At 32.4% G+C, this 27643-nt stretch overlaps 2 protein-coding genes and 1 pseudogene across 3 annotated transcripts; 1 reads left to right on the forward strand and 2 right to left on the reverse strand.

The window, feature by feature from the left end:
• Nucleotides 1-921: 921 nt before the first annotated feature.
• Nucleotides 922-2565, reverse strand: LOC146943048 (ornithine decarboxylase-like). The gene has a single exon (XM_085757135.1). It carries the CDS (start codon nt 2480-2482, stop codon nt 1199-1201), a length of 1284 nt encoding a protein of 427 aa, XP_085613261.1. The 5' UTR covers nt 2483-2565; the 3' UTR covers nt 922-1198.
• Nucleotides 2566-4074: 1509 nt separating this feature from the next.
• On the forward strand, nt 4075-8110 carry LOC146943049 (uncharacterized; annotated as a pseudogene). The gene is made up of 9 exons (XR_015032944.1): nt 4075-4379; nt 4703-4740; nt 5502-5764; nt 5912-6153; nt 6239-6445; nt 6545-6636; nt 6743-6844; nt 7371-7749; nt 7864-8110. The product of XR_015032944.1 is annotated as an uncharacterized LOC146943049 (transcript).
• A 7330-nt stretch (nt 8111-15440) lies between these two features.
• On the reverse strand, nt 15441-21382 carry LOC146943050 (serine/threonine-protein kinase STY46-like). Its single transcript, XM_085758061.1, has 14 exons — nt 21192-21382; nt 20576-20721; nt 20163-20286; nt 19977-20031; nt 19776-19886; nt 19457-19507; nt 18716-18900; nt 18535-18642; nt 18206-18279; nt 17919-18094; nt 17175-17270; nt 16352-16432; nt 15823-15876; nt 15441-15651 (listed from the first exon to the last, which is right to left on the reverse strand). Exons 1-14 carry the CDS (start codon nt 21380-21382, stop codon nt 15496-15498), a joined length of 1608 nt encoding a protein of 535 aa, XP_085614187.1. The 3' UTR covers nt 15441-15495.
• Between the last annotated feature and the right edge of the window lie 6261 nt (nt 21383-27643).

The raw sequence follows: 27643 nt of genomic DNA on the forward strand, positions 1-27643 counted from the left end.
CTATAAAATACAATTGTTCGTAATCAAAATGAAATTAAGGAACCAAAACAAAAGAAAAATAACTTAAGTACTAAACTAAAATCTAAAAATAATTGAAATGGCCAAAGTATAATTTAAAAGGAAAAAAAATCATCAAAAATTGGTTTAGTAGAAGATACTAAACTCACACATGACATAATTAAATCTAAGTCAAGAGAAGTACTCACATAACATTTAATCTAAGAGACTTTAAATAAGATTTCAACCAATATATAATATAATTTTCCCCTATAAAAAAATTAATAATAGAAGTGAACGGCTTTGAATCTTCTCCTATCATTTCTCTCATATTGTTGGTGTTGCACTCTCATCCATTAAGCCCACATGTTTTCTCTCTCTCATTTGTTTTGTTTTTTCCTTTGTGAGTCAATAATTAGATTAAGAAGAGATGGGATGGTTGGACAAAAAAAAACAGGAGAAGATCCAATTCTGAAGAGAACATGTGAAAAACTTAAAAAAAGTAATAATTGCAAGTTGGCTAAATATTATACGAGGGCGACGAATATTGTGTCGTGGCATTTACCATTTTCCATACAATATAGTAGAAATTTTTAAAAAGTTGAAGACTTAATTAAATAAAGATTGATATACAAATAGTAAAAGTTTCATGCCAAAGTATATGGCAGTGATCGCCTACACTGTATAAAAAAAAAGTTGAGAAGGCATCAACTACTCCCTCTTTTTTTTTTTTTACGTTAACCACTCCCTCTGTCTCACAATAATTGTCACTTTAACATTTTTTTTTAAATAATTGTCACTTTACAATATCGATGCAGCATTTATTACTTTTTCCCACTATTATACCCTTATTTATTAAATTCCATCCAACTAAACTACTCCACTAACTACAATTAATAAGGATATTTTAGTAAATGCTACTAATTTTACCATTGAAATCAACACAATTAATCATTTCCTTAATAATCGTGCACAAACCTTAAACGACTAATATTGTGAGACGGAGGGAGTATTACATTATTGGTCGAATGAAATAACTTTTCTAACACAATAGTTGACAAGGCATCAACTATTACATTATTAGTGGAATGAAATAACTCTTCTAACACAATCAATCTCCAGGACAACAACGTAAAAGCACCATTTGATCAGGTAGCAGGTACTCTTTGAGAACCGTATCAATGGCATCACAAGTGATAATTTATTCTTGCCCGACAAGACTTGAACATGCAAGGTAAATGTCCTTAGCTGTGGAGCAAAACCCATTGAAATTGGTTCCAGAAGAAGTTGTATATGCACCCATATTTGGAAACACAAGCCAATCGTTCACCTCAAGTTCAGGTAGCAGGTACTCTTTGAGAACCGTATCAATGGCATCACAAGTGGGTCCAAAAACCGTTGAAGGGTAAGTTTTAGGATCTTTGCATGTAACATTCTCAGGTTTTGAACCAAACCTAAGTGGGGTGCATGTGAGAATAGCTGAATCAAATAAAATATTATTAAGAGTTCCGTAAATTCCATCGTTGATCCAATACTCTCTCAACTCATCCCTCACACGTTTTCCAATAATTTTTGTTGCTAATGTAAATGTCGTTTCCGAAAAGTAACGGCCAGGTTCACCAATAACAACAAGATCCTTGTCATTTCCGAAATGAGTTTTTATTGCATCGTTCACATTCAATGCAGCTTCATCAAATTTGGAGCCAGAAGTGAATCCACCACCAATATCAAGAATTTTCATTTTTGGCATTCCAAGCCGTGTAGCTGTTTCAAAAACTTCTTTAGCTGATAATATGGCTCCGTGGTAAGCTTTTGCATCGGCTCCTCCACTGCCTATGTGGAACGATACGCCAGTTACTTTAAGTCCCGCCACATCAGCAGCTTTGAGAAGCTTGGGAACTTCGTTGTGAAGCGCGCCATATTTGACACTCAAAGATGCACGCGCTCCACTACCTTCCTCCGTCTTAATACGGAGGAGGAGCTCACATTTTGGATGCCATTTTTTTATCTTTTCAATCTCCCCAACAGAGTCAAAGGTGGTTAAGTTTACGCCGACACTTGCAGCATATTTAATGTGTAACTCTGATTTACACGGGTTGGCATAGATGATTCTGTCGGGTGAAACGCCAAGGGATAAAACGGATTCAATTTCGGTGCGGCTGGCGCAGTCGAAATTGGTGCCAAGTGAAGCTAATGTGCCTACAAGTGAAATGTTTGGATTACACTTAACTGCGTAAAAAGGCTTAACAGTTGGAAGTTTTATGGTCCATTTGTTCATAAGATCAATTACAACCCTTAAATCAAGGACGCTAAATGGTGAGTCATTTTCAGCTGGTTTGGTTTTAATAACGGATTGAATGAAATCAGAAATAGTAACCTCTGATGACAAAGTTGTAACTTTCTTGCCTTTCACTCCTGAAGCACCAAAAATGGGCTTCAGGTTGGCAATTTGGGATAGGGATTCTTCGGCTACTAGTGTAGGCATTTTTGGTGCTTAACAGCTTGATAAGGTATAATTAAAAAAAGGAGAAGTAACGTGGAATTATAACTGGTTTTGATGCTGGAGCTAGAATGAACAAACGATGATATATATACACATGATTATACAGGTAAGAGAAGATTACACGTTACAAATACTTTAGAAGGGAGGCAGATATCACACAGGCTGTGAAAATCCGCCAGCGCCACGTGAAGCATGACCGTTTGGCCGCATATTAAAATTTAGGGAAATAACACTTGCATTTTCTATAATTAAATTTGATACATCTTGCACTCTGATAATATTTTGCCGCATATATTATGAATTATGATTAATAAGATAAACAAATATCTCTAAAAAAAAAGATAAATGAATACAAATAACTTTAGGGTGTGAGCAAATTAATTAAAGGGATAAGCATATTTTTAGATCTTATAAGTATATCAACTTTTTGTTTTAGTTTTCTTAAAAAATTTCTTTGATTTTTAGTCTCGCAAAAGTTTTCATATCAATTATGAACTTTGGTCCCTATAAATAGAATTTTTTAACATGACATAAATTAAATATGAATTTTTAAATGTAAAAACATAAAAAAATTCATACTTAATTCATGTTTTGTTAAAAAATCTAATTCTTTTATAAAAAATTCTTATAATATTCTCAACATTCCTAAAAAATTTCATTTAAAAGTTTGAAGGTTACATGAAAGTTGACTTAAAAGTAGAGATCATAAATGATGATTGAATTTTTTTTTTTTTGGTACAATGATGATTGAAAATTTTAAGAGGCTAAAGGTGAAAGAAAATTTGTAAAAGAACTAAAACAAAAAATTGATATATTTAACCTTTAATTAAAATCTTTTTTTAAGAAAACCTTTAATTAAAATCTTGTAATGTGAATCATATGGATACTGTTATAAAAAATTATTTTAAAATCATGTAATATTTTAAAAGCATAAAAAACTTTATAAAAAAATATTAAATATTGTAATATATTTATGTATTAATTAACTTTTTCTTGTGTTAACCCTTTGGAAGGGGTCCTGGTAATGCTGAGTTTGGTAAATAAAATTTGGTAAAAAATTATTTCACTTTTTTTAGGGAAAAAATTATTTCACTTTAGAATCGAACAATTTGTCAAGCTCTTTAATCATTTGAGTCAAATCGTTTAGTTTATAAATTTTCAGTATTTAAATTCAAAAAGTTTGGTCACAACAAATTTATCTCTAATAAACAAATACAATGAACATGGAATTGTACGGGCCACGATGTGAGCAAATTAAAATAATGTACTTGTTAATGTTGGACCCAAAAATAAATAAAAATTTATACTTATTTGAAAGGAAATAAAATAATATACATGTTTCGTTAAAAAAAAAGTATTGCGAATCATATGGATACTATTATAATCAAAGCACATGTTTGTATGAGGAGTATACCTTAAACAACAAGTATTAAATGTCAACCTTATATTAATTATTTTAAGGACAGTTGCATAAGTTTTTTTATTTTATTTTTACCAAAAGATGTATAAGTATTTGTGTAAGTAATTGGGTCATGCTAACAACACTACCAAAAAACCGGCTATTAGCCACGGTTATTTAGCCACGGTATGGTGAACGTGGCTAACATTTCATTTTGCCACGGGTTAAATTTTCATTTTCCACGGTCAAAGTTGTGGCTAAGTCAACAATCCCAATTCAGGTTTCCCCCTCTACTAAAATTGTCTCCGCGCCTATTTTTTTCATTCTCCCTCCTTCATTCATTTATTATTTTTTTTTCATTTCATTTCCCTCAAAAACGTGAAACAGAGAGACAAAATTCATTTTCCCCAAACATGAAACCCTAACCTCCTTCCACCTACTAAGCGCCGTCCATCCAGCATTCTCACATAAGGAATCAAGGTGAATCATTTTTCTCTCTTCTTCCTTCCAGCCGAACCCTAACTTTAGTTTTCTTCAAATCTCAATTTTCTTACCTTTGTAATTTCCAATTTGTATTCATCTATCTCTGTTTTGCTATTTCAAGTTTGATTTTCAATCTGTATTCATCGTTTGGAGCATGAAATTTTTAGGTTCTCTGTGTTTTTATTTCATTTCATTCCTTAACCCACTAACCCATTCTAACCCATTTCTAGGTTCTCTGTCTTTTTGTTTGATTCTTTGATTTTTGCCCATGTTTCTTTTGATTTTAACTTGTTCTTTCTTTTTCATGTTTTTTAACACAGGTTATTAAATTTCTGGTTTCACTTTGATCTTGCTCAAGGTAAGGATTTCTTATCTTTCTCTTGTTCGTTTAGTTTTTGTGATTATTATTCTGTGAAAAGTTGTATTTAGCATTTTTTTTTGTGATTATTATTCTGTGAAAAGTTGTATTTAGCATTGGTATTACTTCAGTTTATATTTTCTTCACTGAGAAGTTGAATTTGTATGACTTGAAATTATTAAGTTCGATCGTTGCTATTATTTGATGATTTAAACTTATTAGGTTTGATCTTTTTGTGTTATTCAATATTTTAAACTTAGATTTGAAACCCTTAAATTGTTAATGTTGTTTCTGAAGTAAAGGATAAGCTATTACTTATTCTCAAATTGCGGCGTAGTCGAGTTTTACCCTTTGTTGGTTGTGTTATAATAAAGAGGGAAAGTTTTTTGGTTTGGTTGTGGTGGAGGAAAGTTCAGGGGACTGCACTGCATAACTTATTTAAGTTGCATTTTATTGTTGGACTGTCACAATGAATGTTCTCCTGCACTGCATAACTTATTTCTAAACTAAAACCAATGGAACAAAGTCCTTACACCAGTTCTGAATTTTATATGAGACTTTTTGTTAGTATAAATTTGAATTTTATATGAGACTTTTTGTGCTGTATTAGTGGTAGGTAGCGATTAATCTTATGAACATACTTCTTCAATTGTGGTTGATAATGTGCTTCATTTAGTTTTAGTATTTATTCACAATTTTATACTTTTTTTTGTTGCTGAAATGAGTAATTCAAGACATGAATTGTAACCATGTATACATAGGTATTGATTTGATATGGGTAGAAGACGCAAGAATACTTCAGGACACGAATTGTTAGAAAGGTTACAAGGACAAGAAAATCAAAATGACAGGGAGACTTTACAAGACCAGCCCCAACAAAATATCGACGATCAACTGGATGACCAATTTACCAATGTGGACATGACAGATAACTCAATTGAGAATGACATATTTGACTCTTCTTCATGCCCAAATGAAACAGTCCCGCAGCTAAAAGAGGAGCCCTTACTTGTCAAAGTTAGAGGTAAAAGTAACATTATTACGTTTATCCTCTAATTAGTTGGTTGCACGAAAAATGTACTATTAAGTTTATTCTCTAATTTGTTAGTTGCACTATTAAGTTTATTCTCTAATTAAGTTTATTTACTTCACTTCATGTACATAATTTTAGATACTATTACCAATGAAATTACAATTCGAAGAATGGTAGCAAACCAAGTTTGGCATTTGGAAAAGACAAAGAAAGTTATGGTGGAGATCGGTGGTGACGGACCAGGCATTGATGATGGTTCAAATCTACTTGTGAGATATTTAGGTAAACTTGCTACAAAGTCAGCATTCTGTCCTGTATCTATTGAAACATGGGATCTGATGCCAATCGAGAATGGTCTGGCACAATGGAAGTCTATCGAGGTTGTTATCTAAAATTACCATTACTTTAATTGTTTTATTGTATTTCTTGTTATTACTGATTGATTGATGAATATAATATTTAAAGGATCGTTTTGAATTTGATTATGCTGCTGGAATCAATTGGATATGGAGTGCACTAGGGGAAAGATGGAGGGCCTATAAATACAAGTTAAGGTGTGATCACTTTTATCCCAGGAAAAGTAAAGAAGAGATACTTGCTAATCGTCCTTCTAGTGTTCCTCCTGTTCAATGGGCAACTTTTGTGAGTTACTATACTAGTGACAAAATGAAGGTATAGATGTTCATTGTATATTTTTTAACAAAATATGTAAAAGATATTTATATTTTCACTTTGAAGGTATAAAATGACTAATATATTTAACAATTATAGAAAATAAGTGAGCAAAATACAAGAAACCGCAAGAAGCTGAAAGTTTCACATGCTGGAGGTAGTAAGAGCAAGCAAGAAGGGGTCGTCAGATGGTAAGTTGTTTAGAGCGTTCTATATTACTTTATCATAGTAAAGTTTAAGTATGTTATATGATATATGATAATTAATGGTTAACTTTTATTGTATTGATTTTATTAGGAGCTACGATTAAAACGACCGGTATGTCGCAGTGAGGTTATTTTGTCAACATTAATAAATAAGCACGGAAAATTTGTGAGTGACGAAGGAAAAGTTATTGCTGTAAGTAAATTGATTGCATTTCCTTTTCATTTTTCTATAATTTTGTTTTAGTTTAATGAATGTGTTCTAAAGACTTAGATTAGATGGGACATAGATTCAAATAAGTTGTTTGGAGATGTCAAATGTATTTTCTGCAAAATTTCCAGGTTCCCCTTGATCTTGTGTGTGAGGGCTTCAGTTTCAGTTATAGTTGAATTTGATAATGACGTGTTATGTTTATGTTTTGTCATCTTTGGGGTGGGTGTTGGTAGAACATGTTGCTATGACACTAGCAGTTTTTTCATGTTTTTTTGGGTGGGCATTGGTTCTATATTTATTGTCTGGATACTATTTAATTTGAATGAGTCATTGCTTTCTTTTCTATGTGACACAATATTTAATTTAAGAGTAATGCTGAAATTGCATTATTTAATTATCAGAGCATATGAAATTGCATCTAGTTGGGTCGCGAGATATAACATCACTCTTGATGTATATAGCCTGCTATTTGGATATTTCATGGTAGCTAATTACCTGTTTTTAATAGGATAAGATATCAGAGAATTTGCTCAAAGATCAAGAGCGTGTTGCTACTTTAGGTGTTCCCTTAAAGATTAATGCCTATCCAGATGATGTTGTCGGAAAAGTGTATGGAGCTGAGCATTCAGGTCGAGTGCGTGGATTAGGTGTTGGTGTTTGCCCCTCTAAGGTATTTGGAACACGCAAGCGTTTCTCTGAATTTGTTAATGTTGGTAGCTCTAGCCAAAATATTGAGGATTTGAAGAAGCAAGTACACACTTTAGGGGAAAAGTTAACTGGATATGAAGAGACTAAGGAGCAGCTTACACAAGCTCAAAGTCACTTGGCATTTCTCACCAATTTTTTGCAAGAAAAATTTGGCGATGAATTACCAAGTTTCAACCAAGGTATTTCTTCATAATAATCATATCTTGTGTTTCTAGTTTACATTATAATTAGCATTATACAATTGTTGATCTTTAATTAACCAATTCTTCCTTTCATTTTTCTTTACTTGACAGGTACCAGTTCTAGTAATTAAACCAATAAGGAACATGCTGTTTTTTGGACTGCTAAATGAAGGACTCTGTTTGTGTTTTTAGCTTCAGTAGTGAATGTGTTAGTATATTAGCTTTTGGCCTTGTTAGTATATTAGTCATGCTATAATATGTTAAGAATGTAATTTTGATTCCACTACATTTTATATGACTGCAACTTGTATTTTGATCCCTACATATTGCTTTAAGAAATTGGCTCTTGACCTTGTTAGTTTAATGTCTACTTATATCCCAAGCAGGAGTATTGCTACTATTGTCTTTATATACTGTACTGCATTTTGGCTAGTATGCTGAAGCTGAAAAATTAGCAATTATTAAAAAAAAAAAAAAAAAAAACACTTTAGCCACGGATAGGCCTGTGGCAAACTGTATGTATAACAGACCTTCTTCATTTCTTTATCCACGAGTTAACCGTGGCTATAAGAGCTCAAATCCGTAGCTAACACAAGGTTACCACGACAAAATTAGCCGTGGCTAAAGTTTAGCGACGCCCTTGTTTGCCACGGTTGTGGTCTGCGTGGTAACATTCCTTAACCACGGTTATACAATAGTTTAGCCACGCCTTTGACCGTGGCTAATCACCGGTTTTCTGGTAGTGCAAGTATCATTAAGACATTTGTTAAGTATTCAAAAAAGCAAACAATTGCTAAAGTTTACGTAGAAAAAATTAGTATTTTCTTCATGACCTTGCCTGATATCAACTCATTATTTCATATAAAAGAAACATAAACTGAAAATATTTAAAATTTTAAAAGCATAAAAATATTTTGTATCAAGAGGAAATAAAATAATATACTTGTTTCGTAAAAATAAAATAACGTATTGCGGATCATATGGATACTATTACATTCAAAGCAAGAGTTTATTTTATTTAAAAGATTTTAGCTCTTTTAGATAAGTGGTGTTGGAGGTTAAAGAGGGAGAAATGTGAGTTTTGGTGTAAAGTCTTGATTCATAAATATGAGACTCTAGATGGGGAAGTAGTTGGGGGTAGTAGCATACATATATATATTCGACTTGGTGGAATGATATTTGTAGTATTGAAAGAGATAATGAGGTGTGTCGAGGGAGATGGTTAGGGTCGTAGCTGAGGCATGGCGAGCATGACGGCCTTTCTAGACCCCAAAAAAAATAAGTACGAAATTTAGGCCGCAACAAAAAAAAAACTAGAGGTTCATTAGGCCCAACAAAAAGTTACTTGAATTCTAAAGGGAGGTGTGATTGTTAGTAATGAGCTTAGTTCTTTTTTTTTTTTAAAGGATGAGCTTAGTTCTTTATTAACCCATTTATAATTTATTGTGATGTTATAATGGGAGTTTAAATCCTTAGTCTACCTCCATCCCAAAACCTTCCGTCTAAATCAAAAGAAAGCATCTCACACTCCTTATTTAGAAAAGTTGTAGGCTATACAATTGAGGGTTATCTGCATGTTTTATGAGAGGAGATTTTGATGCTTATTGAATTCATTTGATTGACCTCGTCTATAAGAAAAAAACTTTTGTTGTGTTAAATTGAATAATGATGATTTATCTTTTACCCATCCAGTTGATATCCCTTGTTAAAGCGACTCTTCTTCAACTGTTTGAAAAATAACGCTTTTACAATCCCACCAGAACCTATTGATGTTGAAAAAGATATGATAGAACTTATTGATATTGACACAATTATTAGTGACTTTGCATCTCAAAATGTCCATAGGAATTGTTTTGTATGAACATTTGAATATTTTTTTTGTATGAATTTTGATGTTTTTGTTAGATAATTTCTTAACATAGTAAAAACTATCCTCTTCAAGCATACTATTTTCACACTTTAGAAATTTAATTTTTTTTATATACTCATTATTTAGGACCCAAATTGTATGTTTGTCCTAAACCACTAAAATCTCAAAAACGACACTGAAGATGGTTTATGTATAATGTTTCTAAGAAAATAGGAAATGATAGTAAGACATTATTTTGGTTAGAGCTGTGGCTAGGTGGTAACAGAGCACTTTAATAAGTTGTTTAATTTAGTGATGGAGAAAAATCTCTACGTGAAGGATTTCTTTGCATACTCAGACTCTTATTTGCATCTCTTATTTCTATTTGATTGTCTCCCGATTCGTTCTATAAAACAATTGGAAAACATCCTCTAAAATTCTTTTACTAGAGATTAGAAAAAAAATGGATTCTTTTTGAATTGGATTTTTTTTATTAATATAATTATAATAAAAAAAAGAAATCTAATTAGATATTCAATTTCATTAATCTAATACTTTACCATAAGTTTGTATACAAGGTTAGTTGTCGGTGTTGAAGGAAGTTGTTGGAGTTGGACAATACAACTGTGTTTGTTTAGGAGGTTGAGTTTGTGAAGGAGCGTAAGATTTTATTGTCTAACATTTTGTTGAAAGATAATGTGGTATGCGGAGGATACTTTAATTTGGGATCTTAATCATGATGGTATGTATTGATCACTTAAAGAAGTTTATTAGTTGATATCTAAATTTGAAGATGGAGCAAACTCACCTTTTTATAAAGCCGCTTTGATTGATATGGTTTCTTTGAAGATTTCATTATTTGCTTGGAGACTTATACACAAATGTCTTTCCACCAAAAACAAATTGTTACGAAGAATTTAGCATTATTATTTCTTGCGTGGTTGGTTGTAATCTGAATTAAACGACTAATCATGGGGTAAAATTCCTAGTTAGGTGTGATTTTAATTGTATTTTGATTTTTACTTTTTATTTTGGTTCAGAGACACGATTGTTTTGACGTTGGTACTTGGTAGTAATTGTTAACTTGAATCTCTTCGAATTGGGATGACTAAATAATTATTATTCCCTTAGTAAATAAATAATTATTATTGGGATGACTAACAAACAACTACTCCTCTAAAAAAATAGACAATCAACCACGTTGTGCGCATAACATGTTTATTTTTATTTTTTTAGAGAACATGTTTATTTTTTTACTCCCTCCGTCTTTATATAAAGAACCTATTTGATTAAAAAGTTGACCTTAAATATAAATTTATTTTTAAATTACTAGATATATTTATTGTTTCTTTTTCAAATAAACTCCTAATTAATACTACAAAGTGCTTTGGAGTAGGAAAAGTAAAAATTTACTGCGCATACATACAAAGGCCATTTTAGTAATTCACACATAAAATAGACACATTAACTACGCTATCAATTTTTTTTAATAAAATGTGGAAGAAAAAACTATAAGTTCTTATATCAAGGGACAGAGGGAGTAGCTTGGTACATTTGTGATTATTTTTTATGACGACTTTTGTAAAATTAGTCTCCATTTTTTTAATATTAATGACAGACCGGCAACTTTTAGGCCCCATTTGTTTTAGATATTTTTAGAAAATATCTATTTTAACTCTTAAATGAAAAGTTATTAAGATTAACTTTTTTCAAAATCTATTTTATTCCTTCAAAAAATCTATTTTTTTTTTAAAACAAAGAAGGTAACATATGAACTAGTTAAAAATCTTTTAGTTAAAAAACTATTTTTTTGGGTAGTAAACAAACATAAATAGTCCCTAAAAAAACAAACACAATGGTTTTAGATTTTTTTAAATATCTCTAAAAAATTCTTACACAATATATGTTCTTAAAGTTAAAACAAACACATCTATCTTTTTTTAATGGGCTTTTTATTTTAAGAAATTTGACTGGACTTTGTCTCATATATCCTTCCACGTCAAAAAAATAAAAAATGACTTTCTCGCTGTTAAGACTAGGTCTATACACTTTTTTTGAACGAACTAGGTCTATACACTAAACCCTTAAAAAAAAGTATACTTCCCTTAAAAAAAGCATATACTATAGCATATTTTAAAGCATGTGTAATCTGTGATTCATCTAGAAATAAACTAGGTCTATATATATATCAACCCAAAAAAAACTACTGTTTCATAAGAAAAAGATGGAGTGTCGATTATCATTTGTTTGTCTTGTTTCCCAAACACAGCTGAGGTCAGTGATAATAAACAATAATAAATAGAAATTTCTAAATTTTATACACTTATTTAACATCCTATTTTGTTCTTTATCTCTCTTTCTTTCACATTTTCAAACTATCATATATGTCATATTATTTTATTTTTATTCTTGTTCTTCTTTATTTCAAAGTGTATACATCTACAAAAAATGTAGATAAAATATTATTCAATAATAAATGAATTATACGCCAAACACTAACAGAAAGTATTGTTTTTTCCTAAAATATTGAATAATGTGGTAGATACATAATAAATCCCCTTCCTCTAAAAAATAGAAAGGGGCACCTTAAAAAATAATTATTATGCAAGCTTAATATTTTTTCTTTTTCTCTAACAATATACTAACAACTAAACACATGCATATAAAAAACACAATTCTTTTTTTGTTATATAATAATTTTTTACTATGGCTAGAGAAATTTGAGGGAAAAAGAACTATGTTCAAAAGAACAATGTATATTAAACAGATCTACATAAATTTCATATAAATTATGGATTTGAGAATTTAAAGTTTTCCAATTTCGTTTTAACTCTCCCAATTTTTTAGAACAAATTGTTTTTATATCGTTCATTTTCAAGACTTCATAATGCTATACTAAGTATGTATGAACTTCATTCCCAAAAAAAAGTATGTATGAGTTTTCGTTGTATTTTCAACGTATTAGAGTATCGAATTTAGATCGTCAAGGTTATAGAACAAATTTTTAAACAAGTGATTCTATGATAAAGACAAAGTATGTATGAGCTAAGTTTACCAAAAATAAAGTATGTACAGTAGAAACTCTTTGAATTAATATTCGGTAAATTAATAAACTCTCTAAAATAATAAATTTGTTCGGTCCCGACTTGGGCCAATGTAAAAAATTAAAAAACTCGATAAAATAATAAGATAATAATTTTTCGGGAGATCCCTTTATAATTTTCGGTCCCAACAAAATCATAAATTAATAATTCATGGAAACTGAAAAAAAATATATTAAGAATACATTGAACACATTTGTTCCTCTTGTTTACATTTACTGTACTTCAAAAGTCATTATTGATTTCCAATGCATATGAACACAGTAGTTACTAATTTACGTTGAGTCCCAAGGTTCGCTGCAACGTAATTATAAGAGGCATAGACTAATTTACCTTTTTGTTTGGTATGTACAGTATAATTACTTAAAAACTCTTTAAATTAATAATTATTAATTTATCGATAAATTAATAACTCTCTAAATTAATAAATTTCTCCGGTCCTGACATTATTAATTTATAGAGTTTTAACTGTATATGGATGGCAAAGCGGGCCGGCCCGCCCCATTTAGGCCCGCCCCGTCTAAGCCCGCTAAAAACGAGACGAGACGAGCCGAGTCAAATTTTGTGACCGAGTCCAAAATCTCACTCCGCCCCGTTTAGTGGCGGACTTGCGAGTTGGCGGGCCGGCCCGCCAAACAAAAAAAAATTATTTTTTATTTTTTTTACAACTTAATTGTTACAAAAAAAAACTATGTTGATTTTATCTTAAAAAAATATAAAAGAATAGGTAGCAAGTAAATTTGTGAAAAACAAAATAATTATCAAATTGTCGAATTCAACATCATAACTAATAGCAAAATAAGACAAATCATAAAATAAATTCAACAACCAAATTATAAAATAAACCTCAAAATAAATAAACTCAACAACTAAGATAAATCCAAAAGCATAAAATAAGTCTCAAAATAAATCTAACAACCAAAAGAAATCCAAAAGCATAAAATAAGACTCAAAATAACAAATTGAAACACTAGTTAAGCGGACCGCCCCGTGCATGTCCCGTTTCCAACGAGTTAAGCGGGCCGGCCCGCCCCGCCCCGTATTTTAACGAGACGAGACGAGTCAAGCCAACTATAAAAAACGAGTTCAAAACTTCGACTCAGCCCGCCAAAAATAGCGGGCCAAACGGGCCGGCCCGGCGGGTCAGACCCCTTTTGCCACCCCTAAGTATGTATGAGCTAAGCTATTTAGTACAAATAGCAAACCCACGAATCACACAATATGTAATATTTTTGAAGTGATATTTTTGGCTGAAAACACGCCGTGTCGTGGGTGGAGTAAGTCATTCGACATTTTTCATCTATTTTTCGTTAAAATCTTGGTCGTAACAATGAACATTTCCAATGAATAAATAGCCTATTAATGGAAAAACATATTTTTTGTGTGAATATTTCTAGCTACTTGATATGAGTCTTAACAAGGATTTTTTTTAGGGGTGAAACATGTGTCATTTGTTTTAGAATTCCTCATGTCCCAAACGACTTCCTGCATGGTTACATGTCATCTCCTCGGATTATTCTCGATTTTATTATGCCGATGATAATTCGGTTGCTCGCCTCGGCCTACCCATTGACCTCAACACAATAAAGGGAGGAATGTACGAGCCTGATTTTAAAATGGGTTGGGTTAACCGGTGCCCCCGGGGCACTGCTTAAAGAAACCAAAAAAAGAAAGTTTTAGTTTAAAAATAACATTTTTTAAACCTTTAAAGAGTTGACTTCACAAGTTCCAATGCAGTGTTACTATATATGCTTCATGTGCCCGGGGCACTGGTTAACATTTCTCTTTTAAAATTTATCATTAAGGCAACCACTTTTTCTTCTATGAACATTGTTCCTTGGTCGGTTGTGATAGTCCCAAAAATTTCAAACTTATACTCCCTCCGGTCATTATTATAAGCAAAAATTCACTTTTTAGATTCATTCAATAAATAATGTATGTGGTTTATATATAGACCACATACATCATTTATTGAATGAATCTAAAAAGTCAATTTTTGCTTATAATAGTGACCGGATGGAGTATTTGATTTGGTTCAGGATAAAGTTAATGATGTCATCCTATCCCACATTTATCATCGGCTGAACTTCGACCCATTTAGTAAAGCAGTCGGTAGCAACGATGATGAATGTGTGTCTTTTAGAGGAAGAAGTGTATATTTTCCGACCAAATACATAACCCATCATCTAAAAGAGAAGGGGAATCATTCTTTTGGTAGACACTTCTCATATCATACTTTATTTGTTAGTGTTCTATAGGAGAAGATCAAGATAGGAGTTGGGCATGTTGTGCTATTTGGTACAAGACATAAAACAAACCCTTTAGCAAATACAGTTTCAATGACCGGAATCATTCTTCTGTAGCGTTTAAAGAGCGTGAATTAGCACACATGACTTTAATGAGTAAATGGATTGAAATTGGATATTAAAAAAACTACAATTCATAAACATAGTCAAGAACTTACAAGAAAAGAAAAGAACATTGAAAATTTGCCAAAAAAAAAAACATTGAAAAAGTGATTTAGTTAAGATAATTTATGTTGTTAGATATATTGTTGAACAAAATTTAGTAATACACCCTATAAAAAAGAGATAGCAATATATCTATTTATGCTGTTATAGATAGTTAGCAAAATATTATTATTTTAAATAGTTTTAATTTGATTTTAATAGAAAAAAATATTTTAAATAATCTAATTTCTAATATATGAATTATTAATGATTTTGCAGGGAAAAAAATGTAAGAAAAAATAACATTTAAATTATTAATTTTCACATGACATTCATCATCTCATCAGGAACGGCCCTGACATACCATCTTGGAAATGTGCAGCAAAAATTCCAAAATTTCTGAAAAATTGGGTCTCAAAGATGGATCTTGCTGCCAGCACCACTGAAGCAATTCCACCAACTTTGGATGAGAATGCCTTGGAATTTTGGGCCTTAAACCCTGCAGTTTATCCCCAAATCTCATCTAAATTATTAATAATAATATTTTTGTTGTTTGGTAAATTGAGCTACCATAGACTTTCGAATTTACTATATTTACTATAGCCAATATATACTTTACTTCATTCAAATATTTTTGTAGTGCAAGTATAATTTGCTAGTGAAAGTATACCTTCTGGACCACTCCAACTGCTGCTTGCAATGGGGACAAATGCTCGTAAGGAAGCTGACATTCAATAAGAAAACAATGATGAAAAGTTTAAATTCTGTGCAACCATAATTGTAACTGAACAAAAACACACACAAAAATTATTTGAAACATTCTTCCTCTTTTATTGTCAAATTCTGCTGTAAGCTGTTAAATGTAGTATACATTGTTACCAGTTTTAAATCAATGAAACAATCAGTCCTTAGTCTTTACTCTTTCTCTACACCAAGGTTTATATTTTACTCATTAGTCCTATATCTGAATTAATGTAGCCAACATTGTCTGGAAGTAATCTAACCAGTGGCATTGAGTTGAGTTTACATACCAAACTATATTAGTTCAACGCTATTTGAAGATGATAGGTTTTGGTCAATAAAAAGAAAATGAAAGTTTAATACAAATTTTGCATAGTAGAGAGGATAAATCACTTTTAATGGGGAAGATTTAACTCTAGGGCTCTATGGATAAGAAAAGAAAATGCAAGAAGCATTACCTTTCCTGTAAGCAGCTCCCAGAGAACAATTGCAAAGCTAAAGACATCAGCTTTGTGATCATATGGTTTATGCTCAATAACCTTTCATATGTAAGCGAAATCACAAATTAGTTGTAATTGTTTTGACAAAGACAAGAATAAACCACACAAAAGTCGAAAGATCAAAGGAAAAAGAGGAAAGAACAAGACACAAATTTAAGTGATTCAGTCAATGTGACCTATGTCACAAAAAGTCGCGAGATTCTTATTTCATTAGGAAGAACATATACTAAGAGTTCGTAAACCTTCAACTTTTCTCCTTGTTTAGTTCAAAAGTAGCATGTCAATTTAAAATACATGTCGACGGCTAACATAATTCAAGGCATCTCAATTCTCAACAATAATTTATACAATAGATGGTATAAGTAAATGCAAGAAACACAGGTGTTTTTAATAAGATGTTTAACCAATGAAAGTATACATATAGATAAATGGCGCATATATGGGTTAAGACAACAAGAGAGAAGATAATTCAAAACAATGGCTTACCATTATCTTTTACTAAGATTATTACAATAACTTTTGGAGGGTGTTTATAAAATAGGGGACAAAATTGTTATTATCTATTTGCAAAGCGTATAAGCAACGAAAAGAACTAAAATTCATGTTAGCTTTAATAGATGTTCAGTTCCAATTGTTCAATTTTCAGCATAAAAGCCGTCATTCTCATTCCAACTTGTCTAGGTTCGTCTTAAACTTCCTAATCCAAGCCTGTATGTTATATACATTTAAAAAAAATTAGAAGTAACCAACCCTATGGCAATACTTATATATATACACAGACCTCTGGAGCCATCCACCGATATGTTCCGGTCTCTGCAGTCATTATACCAGAATGATTGCGCACTCTGGCTACACCAAAATCAGCAACCTTAACAACCTGAAAAGTTTTTAAAAATATATACACAATTGGATAAGTTCATACAACTCATAATGTCAACTATATCTAAACTTTCTGAAGCACTATTATGTGAAGACCAAAATAGATGTAGCAGACAAAAATATTGGCAGAACTGAAAAAAATAATAATAATGCATCCTCTCAAATAGTTAGTTTATCATCCAGTCTCATACCAAGTTTTGAGAATATAGTTATGTCTAGGTCTATTATTATGAGAATTCAAATGATTGCATCTCAATAGTTAGTTTATCATCCAGTCTCATACCAAGTTTTGAATTCCTCTCAAATTCTCATCCTAACCCGTGCAAAGTGCAAACTCTATTTTTAAAGAACTTGAAACTTATTTTAATACTTTGTGGTAATAAACCGAGAGGACACTCAATCACTTACTATACATTATTGACTCCAAAAGTTAAGTTAATCTATTTTCTTTCCATCTTTTGCCAAGACTGTATCAATTCAAGTTTTAAAATAGATCACTTCTTATTAACTTGTATTGTATCTCCAATCAATTTTAGAGGACATGCAATAACTTATCCAGCATGAATTCCCTTGACAAATATAAACTGACAGCATCAACAAAAATACAATAGCCAGTAAAATTTAAAAGTAATCAATGTGAGCTTACTCCAGTCTTATCTATCAAAAGATTAGCTGACTTGAGGTCCCGATGTATGATATCATTCTGATGCAAATATTTCATCCCTTCAGAAACATCAATGGCTACTTTTAGCAAAGATGGAAGAGCAAGGACAGTTTTCTGTTTATGAAGAAGGTCGTACATACTTCCACCAGACAAATATTCTGAGATAAAAACAAGTTATATTGAAATCGGACAATGCTTTTTCCAATACATTGGCAAAGTCATAATCAATAGGAAAAATTTAACTAGGAATGCGACTTAATAAATTTGACCTGTGACAAGGCAATGGTTTGGGGGTTTTGTACATGCACCAACAAATTTGACAACATTCCTGTGCTGAATTTTACTGCAACAATTCAATTAAAAAAAATGAATTGAATATCGTTTACAAATTTTATTTCAACTGCAAGACTGCCTTACGGAGATACTAACCTATATATTAAAGAATATTATTGTTTCTTTTTATTTTCATTGTTAACCTGATTGGACAAATTTTCATATTGAAAATTATATTTATTTAAATTTAAACATTATTGAAAATTCCAGAGAAAAAAGGCCTCATGGTAGGGGAACGATGAATGGAAAGTGGGATGGAACGAACCTTAGGATATATATTTCCTGAGAAAACTCCCTCTGTATATTTTCATTCAAACTCTCTTGCTTCAGGACTTTGATAGCTAAATCTTGATTACATAATGTACCTTTGTACCTGTGTCAGCTATCAGTAATTCAACATAAACTTACCCACAAACATATCAAAGAGATGAAATGATACTACTCACAAATCACTGAACGGTCCAGATGCAATTTTCTTTTCAAATCTCAACCAACTTGCTTCACTTGTTGAGACGCCATTTTCACGGGTGGGAAAAATTACATGTCTAGATATAAAGTTCATCCTAATGTTCTCTTGCTCTGCAAGCTTTGCAAGAGGAGGACTGCCATTTTCTTTCAACTGAGACTGCTTCTGGATTTGCACCCAAATATTAGGAAATAATAAAAACAATTTGTTTTGTATTTTCATTGTTTCCGCAAAAATGCATAGAATTTGTTCACTTCAAGACCATATCACTTTGTTAACAAGTAAAATGAAAACAGAAAATGTTTCCACAAAGTAAGCATGACCTTAACTTGTTAACTTGTAATTGTTACAAAAAGCTAATCAAGAACAATTAAAACATGCAGTACTAGTATATATATATTTCAGCACCAGTTAACTTTTATTATTATGTGAAATATGTAACATGTTTACAATGTTCATCTTTTTTCATTAATTAGCGAAACAGTACTGATATTTGAACACCGAACTGAACTATTACCGTCTAGCATAAACAAGATATGGAATTTTGAGGGCAATCAAGAGATGGCTGTCAGAGGCATGAGGGAACCACTAATTTCATGTGAGTAATAGGCTGTTTGTAAGAAAAATGATAGAGAAAAACAAAACAAGTAATGTAGGTAAAACTAGATAAAAAACATATTCAGTAAAAATGCAACCATAACTGGTTTATAACGGGCTTTACCTCTAGTTTCTGAATTTTCTTAGCTAGTACATGCTTTAACTTTTCTGTCTCCTATAAATTTCAGGCATGGATAAATTGTCAAGCAAAGTTTTACAAAGAAATGAAAGACAAAAAAATTAGAGTATAATCAATGTCATATACTCTCGTTTCTTCTGCTCATAAAAAATTCAAGTATATATAATTCAGTTCAAACTTCTAACATGTTTATATTTGAGTAAATGAGTTACATGATCAAGTCTAATTTCCTTTAACATCAGCGTCTGTAGATTGAACTGCTGAACTGAACTGAACTATACGTAAGAAAACAATAGGAAAATACCTCAACTGCCCAACCACCAACAACAAAAACATCCAATGAATAGCCATCCAATGTCGAAAAAGCATGTGCTTCTTGAATGTCCAGCCCAGTCTCAGACAGTAAGGAAGTCAGCTGTAGTTGCAGCACAACTACTTAAAACTATAAAAACATTGATTTCAGCTGGAAATATTTGCACAGCAATCAATAATATCAGCTAGCTACCTGACTAAGAAGTTTTGGCTTGTCATTTGTTGAAATTGTGATTTCATGCATAGGCCTGCAACAAGTAGTAGAATGAAAATTGAGGAGGAACAAAATCAAAAGTTTCAACCAAATTTTTTTTTTTTTTAATAAAATAGGTTACAAGAAGGAGAAGAGCAAGTAAATATATTATTCACGCAATCATACCTCATCATGTTGCCCTCAATATCAGAATCTTGAGGACTCGCTTTATTTCGTGAATTTGAATGAAGGGATTTACAAGTCACTCCAGAAGCAGAGCGAACCTGCATAAAATATTTATTGCCAAGATCTAGCAAATCAATTTGCTAATACAGGTAGGTACCAGCAAAGTTTCCATAGCCTGATAAAACGAAGAAATTAATTTTCTAGACACTAATGACTAATTAGCAATAAATATATTGAACTAAAATAACTAAAAGAGAGAAATGTGTGAAATTAAAACAATGAAATAATGTAGAAGAGCAAATTATGTCTAGGTCTACTTTTCTTTTCGAGAAAATTTTCAAATACTTTTCTAAATCAAAAATTCAAATGCTATATAGAATATTATAATCTCATTATGAGTATGAAATGATGACTAATTAATGCATAAACCACTACCACTTGTACAAGACGGACTTCAACTGCAGGTCCAGTAGATGCAGCTGGGGTTCGTGCGATGTGCAGTAACCTTTTATGCATAAGGACATATTGAGCCCTCTCCACATTCATATCCAATGCATACCTAAAGTGTATTGCATATTAAATTTACATACACCAATAACAAACAATTAGATTTGCTATATGTCGTGATAAAAACTAATTTTAAATGGATTGATTCTTGAAAACTGATTGTCTAAAGTAAGTTGATTGTAAAGTGATCCATATATATTTATGTGATATTAGGTCGAACCATAAACTCAAGGTTAAAAACTAATTGAAGGTGCAAAAGCTATATTTTTTTGTCTTAACCCTCCATTTTCCGATGGAAACGAGCTATGGTAACTCGGTGTTTGGCAGGGAGGTAAGTAAACTCAGTTTCTCCTAAACAATTCATTCTTTAGTGGAGCTAATCCCTTTAACCCAATTGTTTGGTTACAAAAGCTCTAAATTTTATTTTACAATTAAAATCAACTCAACCTAAATTTTATTTTACAATTAAAATCAACTTAACTATAGAATGATGAAGTGGTGAGAGAATGAGTTTGAAGGTACCTAGTGGGAAGACGATAGAAATGCGCCCAAAGATCATCCTCAAAACCGGGAGCCATAGTCTCAGGGACATTCAATTCCCTAAGTCGACTAAGAACTTTGAGGTAAACTTCAATCTTTTGTTTCTGCTTTCCATTTTGATTCCATTCAGAACTGACAACTTTGATATTACAACAACTCTCTGTATCTCCCATCACATGAACATGAAGAAAATCACAAGTTGCGAGTTATGTCTAAAATGGGAAGTGTATATAAAACTGAAGCTAATGACTATTGCAAAGGAATGCAGTGCGCATCTATTTTTATTTATATCTGATGTGGATTATACACACAACATCAACATTTTGATTATATCACCTTTTCTTGTCCAAGAATCCACCATATACATACATACATATATATATATATATATATATATATATATATATATATATATATATATATATTTTACTAGTAAAGTAGTAATGTCGATGAATGCAAGGAATTATAATGCTTTAATTATGTAATCCTTTGATGGCATCACTACCACCAAACAGTAGTGCCCCTTGTTTCTTTCGCTAGGCAGATACAACTAAATAGCATGCACTCCATGTTGTTGACAGCGGAAGGCAACAATGACGAATATTTCAAATGATCCCGATACAAGTCATCCAGATCAATTGAAAACAATTACAAATATTCTTTCTAAACAAATGAGAGCCACCAATTGTAACACGTACAGCCCCACACCGTTAGAGAGAACACTATGAATTCCCAACCGGTGCAAAACACAATACCAAATGCTTCCAAAAAAAAGCACAATCCAAAAAAGGGTGATTTATAGATTCCTCATTTTTGCATCCTTCTGAGCATGATAACTGTTGGATATACCTCATGTGACTGTGAAAGTGTTCCAGTTCTGCCTATCTCGCGGCGCAGAGGAAAGACTCGCAACACGAAGCTAGAAGGATTGCAGGGAGTCTAGCCACAGCAACACGAATATTGATGATGTCATTATCGACACATATTCTAAGAGTGATGGTTCAAGTGTTGCAGCAAAAAATCTATCACGCGAGGGGTCAACACCAAAGATGATGGGGTTTAAATGGAATGATAGTTTGCAAGCTTTTGAAGTAGACCTTTTTTCTCAAACTAGGGTCTATAATAAATTAGGAGGTAAAAACCCTCAATTTTATGTTATGCGTGGAGGAAAGAGTGACCCCGTTGACACTAGGCCGACTAAAAAAAATTCACGATCAATGTCATTGTCAGGCAACAGGTATCACTACTACTCCAGTACATGTTTCAGTACAACTACATGTTATAGATTTGACAAATAATTAAGCCAAGAAACAAACAGAGAATCAACATGATAATACATTTATTGATATGCGTATTGTTGATTCTTGAAGTGATGCAATTATAAAGATTGACTATATTCGGCAGTGTAGGAATATAATCTTTTTTATGTTGCGTTATGTTTATGTCCTTCAATCTTATGTTTTTCTTTTTCATAAATAAATTTCTAACTTACATAAATATAATAAATATTTTCCAAAAATTAATTATCGTTGGAAATTAAAAGAAACAGAGAGGTGAAGGAAAAAACAACGAAAAAAAAGAGTGGGGAAAGGGAAAAAAAAAAAGTGTAAATGAAGCAAACAAAGAAAAATGAAGTAAGCAAAAGACTAAAAATGGATAGAATTGTTAATTATGTGAATCTAATTCTTTTAAATTTATTCTATAAAAACATTTTCAAAATGATTAATAAAGAAAATAAGGATATTTATTGTAAAACTTAAGTCGTTACCGATATAATTACCTCCAATTAAATTATTTTGTTGTGTATCTCAAATATAATTTGCGGACAACTATAAAGACTAATCCTCAAGTCAATTAGAATTATAATTGACGATAAAGTTCTTTCTCAAGTGTTTTAGCATTGCTGCATTTTAAGAGTTGGAATAAAGCATAGCCAAATATTGTTTCAACCACAATCAACCGCATATACTCTTTATGGAATCAATCTTAATTCAAATTCATAAACTACTTGAGTCCAACCACTTAATTGACAATTTGTTTTTTTACATGGTTTGTCAATCATATTGTCAAAGTTGCGATTTTGACTGGTTAACGCCCACGTGGCTCCTCACTTAAGTGAGTTGGACGTCACGTGGGTTATTTTTGAATTAAAGCCACATGTGTATATTCTAATAAAAAAACAAAAAAAATAGAATTAGAAAGGGCACGTGATTCTTTAATTCCCCAATCTTCTTCACAAATTCATCATCACCACCATTCATCATCTTCACGTATTCAAACCTAACTTTGTCAATCATATTGTCAAAGTTGCGATTTTGACCCCCTATTAAAAAATCATTTTTCAGACCCTTAACTTTTTCCCCTTTTGCAACCTTCAAGCCCTCTTGATTTTGACTGGTTAACGCCCACGTGGCTCCTCACTTAAGTGAGTTGGACGCCACGTGGGTTATTTTTGAATTAAATTTAAAAGAAAAAGCCACATGCGTATATTCTAATAATAAAACAAAAAACAAAAATAGAATTAGAAAGGGCATGAGATTCTTTAATTCCCCAATCTTCTTCACAAATTCATCATCACCACCATTCATCATCTTCACGTATTCAAACCTAACAGCATCATCAACATCAACCATCATCAGCATCACTATTTTTTTTCTCTCTCACAGACCACTCAATCTCCCTCCAACTCTCTTTAGTTTCAATTTTTAGTCGCTACTTATGTATTGTTGATAGATATTTATGAAGCTTCAGATTTAGATATTTATGAATGCGGCGAATCCTCGTTAAATATATTTAGGAGAAGAAGAAGGGTTCGGATGAGTTACTGTCGGTGAGTCCCTCATCTCACATCCCTTGCATGAATTGAGTGATTCAAAATGAGTTTCGTTTTGTTAAGCCTAAAATAAAAACTACTTTTACAAGAAATAAAAAAAAAATATGATAGTCTTTTGTAATCCAAAAGTTCACGATGTCCATTGAAGAAGTCTCTCAAGATCAATTGAAAAGCAATCTTCATCAAAGGGAAACTGTGTATATTGGATGGAAGAGACCTTCAAATGGTTGGGTGAAACTCAATTGTGATGGAGCATGTAAAGGTAAAGGGGAGCTTGCTGGGTGTGGCGGAATTTTACGTCAATCTGATGGAAGATGGATCAAGGGATTTAGCCGCAAAATTGGAGCTTGTGATGCTCTGCATGCTGAGATGTGGGGTCTTTATTTGGGGCTTGATATGGCTTGGAGTGGGGGTTTATCTCACGTGATTGTTGAGAGTGACTCAAAAGTGCTTATCGATATGGTTACTAACAATTGCAAGATCAATGGAACCATCCCTTCTCTGGTTCGACGTATTCAGGAGATCCTTCAACGAGATTGGCATACTCAGGTTATTCACACTTGGCGGGAAGGCAACAGATGTGCTGACTGGCTGGCAAATTTTAGCCTATCTTTGGATTCTTGGAATTTGGTAGTTTTGGAGTCTCCACCTAGTGAACTTCAAAGACTCATTTATGATGATATTTTTGGGGCTTGCATGTCTAGGAGTCTGCGTGTAATTTAGTTTTTTATTCTCCTTCTTTTGGGCCTATGGCCCTCTTTTGTACCAAAAAAAAATGATAGAAGTAAAATGTGATTGAATATTTGCGTAAAAATTTAATACTGCATTATTATGATAAAGAAATTTACATTAATATGCATAACATTTAAATATTAAAACAAAAAAATTATATAAAAAATTTAATGGTGGTGGATCGACAGTTCAAAATATTTTTGCACACACAACCAATTAAAATATTTAGAATTGCTACGTAAATTAAAAACATTAATTAATGAGAATAGAATCCATACATTGTTAATGTGAATTAGTTTTACAATGATGTTTGATGAAATATTTTTATTTTGCCTTTTCTTAGTGGTGATTAATGGTTAAGTCATAAAAGTGAGGCAACATGTAGGAATGATTTTGTCAAAAAAAAAAATGTAGGTTATGTTGGAACAAAATGTGTTTAACAATGAACCTTAAAGAGTTTTGATGATAACAAGGTATTAAAAATTGTAAATTGTACTAGCTAATATTTGTTCAAGTGTACAGGACCGTAATTATAAAGTTACATCATCATTGGTTCTGAATGAGCAAATAAAGAGCAAAAGAAAATGAAGCTTAGATGATTCTGAAGGCAAAGCGCTCCTGAAGTCAAGCTGCTCCTGAAGAATAGTGCTTCTGAAGACAAGAGGTCCAGAAGCCACATCATCAGAAGCTGAAGAAGCTGCACCATCAGAAGCTGCAGAAGCTGCATCATCAGAAGCTGCCTCATCAGAAGTCATTTCACCAGAAGCTGAAGATCAACTGGATTTGCAAAACATTCAAAGATTGAAGAATCTACATTGCAAAAGCTGTCTATTGGTTTCGAAAACACAGCAGAAAATCAGTGGAACATTGCAACGGTCATTTCAAAGGTGTTTGAAGGCATGTTCTTGCAATTTGGACGAAAGCGTTGACATTGTACTATTGTACGAATTGTACAGCCACGTTCTCCACTACTCTGTTTTGTGTCCACGCTTCAAGACAAGAAAACAGCTCCAAAATACGGTCTCGCCTGCATATATGTTCCTTTGGATAAGGAATGGATTTCAAATTGGTTCTTCATAGGACAACAACCAAATCAGGCAAAAGATCATTGGTGAAAGATCAAGCTTCAACAACGACTCTTTGGTGTGCTGGCAATTTCACAACGTCTCTTTCACACCTCTATATAAAGGAGTGAAGACCTAAAGATTTGGTAATGCAAGAACGCTGAACGAAAGACTCACAAGATTTTCACAAGTACCAAACCTCTGCTGAAATTGTTCTGCATTCACTTAGAATTTCTGTGTCTGAAAGTCATATCTTAGAAATTCTTAAGTCCATTGAGTCTGTATCTGATTTGTATTGAGAGCACCTCTGATTGTATATCAAGTGTTCAACCTTAAACAATTTTCTGTGTAATTTTGTTTAGTTAGGAAGTCTCTTGCAGTTGTGCTTGAGCAGGAAGTCTCTTGATTGTGTTCTTGAGCAAAGAAAGTCTCTTGCTTGTGTGCTTGAGCATTGGAAGTCTCTTGCTTGTGTGCTTGAGCATTTGTAATCAGATATTACTCATAGTGAAATCTCCTTGGAAGTGCAAGGGGGACTGGACTACTTCCGGATTGTAGAAAGAACCAGTATAATTGCTTTGTGTCGTTTTTTTTCTCTCTCTCTGTTTTATTCCGCTGCATTTAGATTCTGATTATCACTTCAGAAGCTGTCTCACTTAGCTTCTGATCAGTGGGTTCAGTTTTTAGGAGAAATTGAAGAATTTTTTAAAAACACAATTCAACCCCCCTTCTTGTGTTTTTCTCACCTTCAATTGGTATCTAGAGCCTTGGTCTGTTGTGTAACACTTAACCGTGCAACAGTCAAAGATCTGAGAAAAACATGTCTACTCCTCCTCCTACTGGTCCTGGTGATACTAGCTATAAAAATGTCTCACATGATTATAGTGATAGTAAGAAAACCAGTGTTGGAAAAGTTCCAAAGTTCAATGGAGATGCTGAAGAGTTCTCTTGGTGGAAGACCAATTTTTACAGTTACATCATGAGCCTAGATGAAGAATTATGGGATATTCTGGAAGATGGTGTTGGTGATTTAGTCCTTGATGAAGAAGGAGCTGCTGTGGATAGAAAGAAACATACTCCAGAACTGAGGAAACTTTACAAGAAGCATCATATTATCAGAGGAGCCCTTGTCACTGCCATACCCAAAGCAGAGTATATGAAGATGAGTGACAAATCCACTGTTAAAGCTATGTTTGCTTCTCTTTGTTCAAATTATGAAGGGAGCAAGAAGGTCAAAGAAGCAAAGGCTCTTCTGCTTGTACATCATTATGAGTTATTCAAGATGAAGGATGATGAAACTATTGAGGAGATGTACTCAAGGTTTCAAACCTTAGTTTCTGGGCTACAGATTCTAAAGAAGAGCTATGTTGCTTCTGATCATGTAAGCAAGGTACTCAGAAGCTTACCTGCCAGATGGAGTCCAAAGGTGACTGCCATTGAGGAAGCTAAAGATTTAAACACTTTAAGTGTCGAAGATCTTGTTAGTTCTCTCAAAGTTCATGAGTTAAGTCTTAATGAACATGAGTCTACTAAGAAGAGTAAATCAATAGCTCTTCCATCCAAAGGCAAGTCATCAAAAGCTCTCAAAGTAGTTGAATCTGAAGAGGAAGAACAGTCAAGTTCAGATTCTGAACCAGATGCTGCTGAAATGGCCATGCTCTCAAACAGACTTCAATATCTGGCCAAGAAGAACAGAAAGTTTCCCTCCAGAAGGGGTAACTCCAGAAGCTCAAAGAAAGAAGATCAGAAGGGATGCTTCAACTGTAAGAAGCCTGGACACTTCATTGCTGAATGCCCTGATCTTCAAA

Source organism: Medicago sativa, chromosome 3, assembly GCF_051527215.1.
Source record: "Medicago sativa cultivar Bolivia chromosome 3, Bolivia_mono, whole genome shotgun sequence".
Classification (NCBI taxonomy): domain Eukaryota; kingdom Viridiplantae; phylum Streptophyta; class Magnoliopsida; order Fabales; family Fabaceae; genus Medicago; species Medicago sativa.